This window comes from Solanum stenotomum, chromosome 6 (genome assembly GCF_019186545.1).
Source record: "Solanum stenotomum isolate F172 chromosome 6, ASM1918654v1, whole genome shotgun sequence".
In the NCBI taxonomy this organism is placed as follows: Eukaryota; Viridiplantae; Streptophyta; class Magnoliopsida; order Solanales; family Solanaceae; genus Solanum; species Solanum stenotomum.
Window position 1 is genome coordinate 42,032,358 of NC_064287.1, and position 10,253 is coordinate 42,042,610.

Consider the following 10,253-nt stretch of genomic DNA (forward strand, 5'->3'; position numbering starts at 1 on the left):
ATTTCTTATTCCTAACTTCGGGTTCTAATGTTCGATATTTATATATATTGAAGTATGATAATTCAATTTTACATAGCATGCGGCCCTATTTTGGAGAAGTGGCGCCTATCAAAGTTGTTTTTTCATATTTAGGATTTGATTTGAGATTTTTGATTAAGAAAGAAACAGTTTCATCCATTATATCATAATCTTTGATGATATCTTACCCTATTTTCCCCACCACCTTCTTCACGTATGTCATTATTTGATTGAGAACCAAAAAATTGATTCAAAATAAATAAATTTTAAAGATGAAGGGAAATTAAGAGAAATAATTTTTTTACTTTAGGTTTTGACGTTTTCAATAATATGAAGTTGTGAACTCCAAGTCACTATATAAAGTGTGAACTGAAGGCTAAAAGACAAAGACAGTAACCAATAAGGTACTAAGATTAATATTTAATATTTATGCAGAAATTAAATACGGAGTAATAAATTACAATAGTCTTAATGGGTTACCGATTTACCCAATAATCCATTATTAAAAACAAAACCAAATCGATAACTGGATAACTTTTTTTTAATAAAATCATCACAAATCAATTAACGCAATAGCAATAAATAATATAATTTTTCCGACTTAATTTATCGATTACTTCGATTTTCACATACCGCTACTTATTCCGTATCAAAATCCTTACTTTAATTGTTAACTTAATATTATTTTATTTAAAAAATAATTAAATTAAATCTTGATAAACGAAATAAAACAAAATGTTTTTGAAGGGAGGAATTAAAAGAGAATGTTGAGGTCAAATAAATATAATAGGGACAAAGGGATTAGATACGCCGCCAAAATGAATTGATATGTTTGTCCAAAAACAGAAAATCTGCAAAACTCAAAGAAATTACTTATCACATGTTTACCTTTGAAAAAAGTAAGCTTCCATAGGTTTTTTTTTTTTTTTTTTTCAAATTGAAATCTTTACTAGTAGTATGTTTGTAAGTTTGTGTCAAAGCTAAAAGTATTTATTATTGCTCCAAAAATGAGAAAGTAAATAATTTTGATTTAAAAAGTTCATACTATATAATTATCAAAAAATAAATTAAAACTATAAATGATTCTTATTGATAAGGGAATGAAATATTTTTTATTGGAAATAATAATTATTAAAATTGATTAAAATTATACTATTGAAGTAATATGTTATAGTTGGTTAAAACATTTAGGGAGAAGCGACATTAATTTAGAAAGTTAGAGTTGCTTCTAGGAATATCCTCTCGAACAAAATTAGCTTATTTCTTAAGAAAATATTTTTGGTGAATTTTTATATAATTAATAAATTTCTCATTTTTAGTTATAGTATTCCGCATCAAAATCAAAATTATCTTAATTTACTTATTTGTGTAGGATTTATTATTATATAAGAGGTTTAAATATTTTTTAAATAGGGATAACATCATTATAATTAAAATAAAAAATAAATTATTTTTCTAAATATGTTAAAATTCTAATCATGTTATCAAGTAATTTGTCTTCCTTTTTTCTACTTAAGAGTTAGAAAAGATACATATATAAACAAATATTTATTTCTTTAATCAAATGTGTTCATTTGTGCGGATAATTTAAATATGTATATATACTTGTAAACAATATTAATTTTTATTTATTAATTATATTGCTTCTCCGTCCCCATTCTTTTAACTTAAAAAAGTATTTAGAATTTAATATATTCAATAATTTCGTAAGTTTTCAACAAGTTCAAAGCTTTACCTACTTTAACCTATTAACTAGAAATTTAAGAATTCGTAGTGAACTCATAATTATAGATTTACTCTAGATGATTTTGTTGATTAATCAAAATGCGTCCAAATTGAGTGTTTGATTTGCGTGAGATTTAGTTACATAATTTTTTCACAAAATTGTTCTTATTGTTAAATTTTTCAAAAAAAGAAATTGTAAATAAAATACATGAGTTCATTATAGAATTATTTTCTTTAATCAAATTATAATTAGTAATAGGAAATCATTTTCGTGAAAAATACACAGATAAATAAAAAATGTTGTCACATTCTGAGAATTTGATGGACAGGTCTGAAGCTTTGAGGATGAATTTAATGGTAAGCCCAATGCCAATGCTTCTCATTTCTACTACAACGTAAGTATGATTTGAGATCCACCTCTTTTCACCTGTCATCATAGATATATGTGGGACAAGTGCACAAATATTCCGCTTTTGAGTTCGGTATAAATTTAGAATTTATATAATTTCAATATATAAAAAAATCTTCTAACGTTTTAGTTTCCTTCATTTATTTTTACTTGTAATATTTAGATTTGATTTGCTCATTAAGAAAATAATGATTGACATGTCTATTTTTTTCATACTATTCTTATTAATTAATGCTTATTATTAGATATTATTAATGCTAAAGATAAAATATGAAGATTTTTTTTATTTTTAAATTAATGGACATATAAAAGTGAACTAAGTTAATTTCTTAATTAGTGGACTTTCATTAAAAATAAATAATTTTAAAATATGCTAGAATGGTTAAAAAAATAACCTGTCATCTTTTAAGTAAAATATAAAATTACTAAAAAGTACTGTTATTGATGAAGATATTCTTGAAAAGTGATTTACCACGTAATTTTCCCTTTCAAAAATGAAATTACAAGCCCACACATAATGGGCCAAGCACGATCACAATCCAAGCTAATTATGGGCTCAACCAAATCAGTAGATTTGACCCAACAGTTTTCACTTCTCCACGTTGAATTTCACATTTTATTTTTGTTGGGAAAATTGTATGAAATAGCAAACTATTAATTCAAATTAAATGTTATAGCCATAGTTTCTTTTATTTGTAATTCACAGCAAACACTCAATTTTTTTTGCCATCCCATTTGTATACTGAAAAATACAAATAGACCCATTTGGTATACATATGTGTTGTTTAAAAATTAATTGCAAGACCCGTTTGTATACCGAATATACAAATGGACCCATTCGGTATACATATGTGTTGTATAGAAATTAATTTTAGGACCCATTTGTATACCAAAATATACAAATTGATCCATTCAGTATACATAAGTGTTTTATATATGTAGTAATTTTGTTTATATACAATTACTATGTTTTAGTTTGTATACCGAAATATACAAATACAGATTTTTTTGTATATGTATACCGAAATATACAGATTAATAGCAATAGCAAACATAAAGTTTGCTATGGAGCACAATTATACAAACTAAATTACAACATACAAATATGATTTTTATGTTTGCTAAACCTAAAATTTACTCATTTTTGTTTTCTGTTATTCTGAAAATAAACTGATCAATTAATTTAGGGATTTCTGTCGAGTGGCTTGATTTGATATTTTCACTTAACTGTTTATCTTATCATTTTTTTAGATACACTAATCCGCTTACATGACCATTACGATATTGATTGATTTGGTGTGCATATAACGTTTATTGATTAGTTCTTAATCGATTTATTAATTAAATGGATAACATTTTTACATAATATCTTAAAACATGAAAGCTAATTGACTTCTATAGAGCCTCCTCTTACCATAACAACTATACTTGATATACAAACATTCAAATAAAAAAAGGTCTTTTGAAAATAATCTGATAAAATTTCTCATGGGTTCACAACCCAACTTAATTATAAATGGACTATATTGAACAGGGGAGGAAGAAAAGGAGTCGTTAAATTGGATAGAATCAATTGGTGGGTGGATCATCGACAAATTGGTGAGTTATGTTTTCATGAACTAATTTTTTAATTGAATCGTTTGTTGATCAACATATTGCCCCTAATTCTCTGTCCATGGAACTATTTTTCATGAAAACAGATATTTTTGATGTTGGGTTGCTAGAAAATGCAGTGTACGTTACGTTCAATCTAAATCTAAAGATATCAAATTATAGCTTTCGTTTGTTTTCACACATAACAAGCATCAAGTTGGCAAGAATTATTGAATTCAATTTTGAGTAGAACAGAACAAGGAAACATTCAAGGAATTAGAAACCAAAAGAGTAGGTACATTGACCAATAATTCATAGTTAGGCATAATACACTTTTTAGACTGGCTTCAATTGTCGTTTATACCCTTCAACTTTGAGTGTGAATAAGTAAGTACTTAACTTGTATAAAGTTGAACAAGTAGACACACATGTCCTACGTGGCGTAATATAAACTAGTTGTCATGTAAGATGAGTGTATCTCACGCGAATTGACATGTAGAACACGTTGTAGACATTGAAATTTTGTGGGACTCTACAAGACGTGTTCAATTCGAGTTGAGACTCTATAAGGTGGGTTCAATTCCAATTAAGTCTTGGAGGCTACTCAACCCTAAACCCTAGTTCAGTACCCCTATATAAAGGGTACTATATTTCTTTGAAAAGACATCTCGAAAATTCCTTAATGAGATCTCGAATATCTCAATATATTTGACAAAAGTAATGGAATATTCATATAGAGGTCAAATCTAAATCACCCTAGTTCGAGAAATACGCCATTAACGGCCCTCAAATTATGGATAAATCTTATTAGAGGAGAATCAAGGGATCAACAGATATGTACCCGCAATATTTATCAATAAAGTAATGTTTCTTCTTATTTTATTGTGATTGCAATTTATTTTCTGTCACATTAACATTTGCTGCAAACACACGTGTATTTACTTGTTTAATATTATACAAGTTGTACATTGTTTCTTGCTGGACTTTAATTGGATGGGAAAGTGAATCTGATATCAAGACTTTTGAACTTGTTCATATTTCTTGTCGTCTTCCTATTGCCATATTGCCATATGTGAGAAATAGATTTTGAGCCTAACTCTATCTCAAAAGTAGCTTTAAGGATGAATGATTGTTCAAGCCATATAAAGTGTTCACCCATCTCATTAATCATTGCAGAAGTTTGTCATTCTTTAACCCCATTCTCTTCATCTCCCTAAACTTTATACATTCGTTTCTAGTGCCGTCTTTTCTTTTCTTTTTTGTTTGCTATTGAGTTTCAAACCCGACTATATTTAGATTTTCGTCAAGAAGTCCCACATTGAGGTAAACATTTCCTAATAAAGGCATATTCATACCCTAGGAGACTCAAACCTAAGACATCTAGTTAAGGATGATGAAATACTTGTCACTCCACCACAACTCTTGTTGGTGAAATTATGGCATTTGAAACTATTTTTAATACCGGCAAGATAGAAAGTTTTTCACAACCAAAGGGTATGTTGCAGTGGAGGAGACTACTCCTCACTAGAGGTCTCACGTTCAAACCTTGAATTTAATAAAAATCCTTGATAAAGAATGTTTCCTCCTGAATGGGTCCTACACGGCGCAAATTCAAAATAGTCAGACTTCAATGCAGCTATTGAACACCGTATAGAAAGCCAAAAGAAAAAAGATAAAAACTTTTCAAGTAAAAAATTATGATCAAAATTTTGAAAATAAATTTAGAGTATTAATTTTTTTCTTATGTATGATAATTGAATTTCATCTACTAGAATAGTCAAGTCATGAAATTATTCAAGTAGCTTAATTATGTCACTATTAGAAAAAATGTTTTTCTCACAAATCAGTGAATCTTTTTTTTGTGATTAAACATTTCACCATCTTAGTCAAAGAGAATTCAAAACCTTTTTTCTTTTGTCTTTCTACTAAATACTAATGTGTTAAGATCATAAAAGATCAGGAATTGGTGGGGTAGCTTTACCTTAAACCACTTTTTCTTTATCTTCATCAAATCATTTTCCTCCTCTCTTCTTTTTTAATTTTTTCTACTTTGAAAAATATTTGCTTTATTCATTTGAATGGACTGAGAAATTGGCTAACTCCACAATTTATGGTGATATTATTCCTCCACATCTCCAAGGCCAAAAAGAAAAAAGAAGTCCTTTTCTTCACTTTTTCTTTTTTATAAATCCTTTATTATAATAATAATAATAATAATAATAATAATAATAATAATATTTGGAGTTTTTAATCTCTTTCCATAGAATGGCTGTTTTCATTTACAGGCTATCATGGACCCATGGTGATGGCGCCATACCTTCTTCACTTTAATAAAGTTTTCAAAGTTTTTATAAAGACATAACACCTAGATGGGCATATAAAATTGAACAAGTAAATACATGCATTTTACATCACGGCTCAAGTGAATTGGCACGTAAAATACGTGTGTGTACTTCTTTAATTTTATACAAGTTTATGTTTCTATTTGTGCACACCCAAAATTTAAGGACATAAAATCCAATTGAGGTCAAATTAAAGAAAACGTTTTTGTATTATGCCCTTTTATAAAAGAACAAAACTTAATTTCCCTCCAACTGCGATATCCAATTTAGTTCATTTAATTTTTGGTCGCTAAAAGCTCTTTTTTCTTCCCTTTAATATATGCTCATAAAGGAAAACCACCAAATTGGAACAATTGGTCATGAATGGTTATAATCACTAGCAAGTAAGCAACGAAATATCAACCCATTAATAAATTTAAGTAAGACAAAATAGGAGGCTAAATATCATGATTCTTTTGAAGCTTCTTCTAATTAGAAAAAAAGGTTCTTGGGAGTAAATAATTAAATTAAATATGCGTTACTAATTAAGAAAAATTACTCTTAATATAAGCTCTAGAAAAGTCACATCAAATGAAACACAAGTTGCATCGTGTGTGAAAAGGTGAGAGAGATTAGAGATAATATATACAAGGACTTTAGAAAATCAATATTGAGATTTGAGATATCCTAAATGTAATTTTCGTATTATAGGCAAATGTTGTTTTAAACTAGTATATACGTCGTTATCGATTTAATTATCATCAAGTATGCACTTTGTGGCAATAATTGTACGAGCCATATAGTTAAATTTTTAAAAAAGATAACAAACTTTTTTTAAAATGATCAATTCATAAAAGTTAAAAAACTCTTTACTACCTTTTATGTTCAATGGAGCATTTGGAGTAGTTATTTTGCATATACTAAAACATAATTTTTGTGATCCAGTTGTGTAGTTGGAGTAATAAGTATTTCTTCATTTTTAATTAGAGTTATCAATTTCAAGTCTTAGGAATGGACTCGTCTTTGATAAGGAGCACTTTAATTATAAGTAGAACTTTCCGACGTGAACTTCAATCTACAAAAAGAGTATCAAATATGAAGTGAGAAATAAAAAAAAAATTAAATTTTTTATAGCATATAACGAACATTCATATCGACTTTAATTTGAAATATAAACACAGAGACATGTAATAATTACCTATGTGTGCCTCTTCATGTAGCATTTAGACCAAATGACTCCGCCACTTAATTCCCATCTTGAGGTAACTAGAATTTCCTGTCTAAATGAAAGAGAGTTTCAATTGATTTCATCATCATATACCTGCAGTACACAAAATCAAGATAGAAACTTAGCACCAAAGGAAGAGACGTGATATAATTGCATATCATGATACAATGTACTAACACAGAGAAAATGAACAGACAAAATACTAAACACAATAACAATAATATATTCAGTAAAATCTTATACGCAGATTTTATCATTATCTCTTCTAGGCAGAGAAATACTAAAGAGACAAATATAAAGACGTAAAAGATTAGAAAATGTAGAGGGGAAGCAAACATGATATAGGACTCATTTTTTGTGATTTGTTGGAAAATGCCAACAAGATTTAAAAAAAAAAAAAAATATAAAAAAAAAAATATATATATATATATAAATAATTTTTTAAAAGAAAACTTTTTAACGTGGCACGCATCACATAAAGAGGTGAGTTAATATCCATCCATGGTAGTAAAAAAATAAATTGGACTCATATATATGACACAAAAAACTACCAATTTGTTATTGACATATACACTCTCTTCTTACATAAAAATAAAATAAAATCTCATCCTCTCTTTTTTTTTCTTTTTTTTTTTTCTTGATGGGGTTTTCTTTTTCTCTATATAAAAAGTATATATATATGTTCCAATATTGCCCTTGTCCAATAGAAAATATCAAGTGTTATTGCCAATGGTTGCCATGGTGAATCAAATAAATATGGCTACTATTATTCCCATGACTATGATGATAAGCATATTGAGGAGTCCTGGCCGTGACTTTCTCAGGACAAATAGGAAACATCACCGGTGACGATCTTGTTCTAATATGACGTATGCGCCCGTTAATTGTTTCATCTAAAGAATTTCGTGTCACTTTCTTATATGGTCTTGGACAATCATGATGCCTCGTTGACGCAGGAGGGCTAGTAATGGTTGAACAAAATGAACTTGGTGATGACGTGGCATCGGGGTTGCTAATAGTGGTACTATTGGTGGATGAGGTAGAAGAAATGGAAGGTGTAGGAGATACAACTTTTTTTGTGGATTTTGGTGGATATAAGAAAGCCCTAATCTTGAGAAACGATGATATTGCTGAAACACGATCATATTCTTCGATGAGATTGACTAAATCTTCGTCAGATGTTATTGATACAAGTGCATCTAGATCTTCATTTGGCAGCTGACACCTTAAACTCACTGATGATCCAGACATCTCCCCTAACTTCAATAATAGCTCTGAAAAAACAAAAATCGATAAATTAATTAAATATGATATGATAAAATATGTCGTAAAAGTGTAAAAGGAAAATGTCGTACCTTATTGAAACATAGTATGACATATAAAATCAAAACGATGAAACATAAATTATAAATTATACGATGAAATAAATAACAACCTGTGAATGAAATGGAACGATCAACGGAGAGGACACGTGTTTCGCCACCATAATACCGGAGTTTTCCATCGGTTTGACGGGGCATAATCTTGCCACCATAGCTACAAAGGAATTTTAGAGGAAAATTATGGGAATTATTGGATGGACTAACCATGTTTTTATTTTTTTTTCTTTTCTATTTTGCAAGTATTGGAGATGTTATATGTGATAATTTAAGGGGTTTTGAAGAGGCCTTAGTTGGTTATTCAAGCCTAAGTAAGGTTACCTTTAGCACTTATTTATAGAGTTTTTCTTTTTTTTGGGGAATGGGAGAAGATAAGAGGAAAATTAGATCGGGTCGGGTCGGGTTAGAAAAACCCAGAAAGAGACCCCACTTTGATGTTTGAACACGTCACCTAAGATTCCCATATTGGTGGGGCCCCTTGTTAGTTTAGTTAAGATTTCTTTTTCTTTTTTGTCTTTCAAAGTTTAAACAAGTGGTGTCCAAAATGGTTGAATTGTCATCGCAATTAATAGCATTTTGGCTACTAGATTACATATTTGTAAAGTAAACTATATGATCATATTGGTTACTAGATTACGTATTTGTAAAGTAAACTATATGATCATATTGCCGATATAACATCATATTACTAATTTTTTTTAGGTCACTAGATTAGAAGTAGAATTATATAGATATGTACTTGTTTTTAAATTATGGTGATAGTCAGACATTTGTTGATTCGATTAATTCAGTATGACATTACGTTTAGCTCATTTAACTAGAAAAGCTTCCTAGTAGAAAATTCTTGGTGCTCAAAATCAAATCTTAATAAAGGGCGAAGAAATTTTATTCATCCGACCACGTTCTTTTTGTTGAATTTAGCATCCTGCACCCTAACCATTATGTAAGGTTAGGATTACAACTTATCAAACAGAAAGCCACCACTCTAATTATCTAAACAAAGTATATTCTATGAATATGTCATTGGCTTGGGCCAGAAATTGATTTCATTATAGGCGGAGCCAAGTTTTAAAGCATATGTGTTTGAAATTTTAGCCCTTATAAGTTATTGATTTCTAATTAATAAATTGTACATATTGAATGAATCTCTTAAGATAATTACAGTGTTTGAACTAAAATTACTAAGTTCGCCTGAACCCATACATATCTTAAAGGCTCGCTCAATGAATTTTTAAAAATAAATACAATATTTGAACTAAAGTTAGTGAGTTCGACTGAACTCATATCTCAAAGGCTAGCTCAAAAATTTCTTAAGATAAATACAGAGTTTGAATTAAAGTTACCGAGTTCAGTCAAATTCATATCTCAAAGGCTAGCTCCGCCCCGGATAATAAGAGTATTTTTATTATACTTGGAATGTGGGTATATGTGAAAACAATAGCTCCATGCCCTTGCTATGTTGGATTCATGATCATTACAAATTTGAACAGAGATTCCTTAATTATTGTGATGGATTTTGGACGATGCCTATTGTCAATGACGTTGCGTGTTGTAATTCTTATATTACTCCCTCCGTCTCA

General features: G+C 28.9%; 1 protein-coding gene across 2 annotated transcripts; it reads right to left on the reverse strand.

The window, feature by feature from the left end:
* Window positions 1–5,800: 5,800 nt before the first annotated feature.
* LOC125867789 (uncharacterized) lies at window positions 5,801–8,989 on the reverse strand. 2 transcript variants are annotated; one of them, XM_049548369.1, is made up of 4 exons: window positions 8,730–8,989; window positions 8,138–8,568; window positions 7,265–7,387; window positions 5,801–6,463 (listed from the first exon to the last, which is right to left on the reverse strand). In XM_049548369.1, exons 1-3 carry the CDS (start codon window positions 8,881–8,883, stop codon window positions 7,364–7,366), a joined length of 609 nt encoding a protein of 202 aa, XP_049404326.1. In that variant the 5' UTR covers window positions 8,884–8,989; the 3' UTR covers window positions 5,801–6,463; window positions 7,265–7,363. The 2 variants fall into 2 exon arrangements, with proteins under 2 accessions (XP_049404326.1, XP_049404325.1); XM_049548368.1 differs by lacking the exons at window positions 5,801–6,463; window positions 7,265–7,387 and having other exon boundaries at window positions 7,952–8,568; window positions 8,730–8,988.
* Window positions 8,990–10,253: the final 1,264 nt, after the last annotated feature.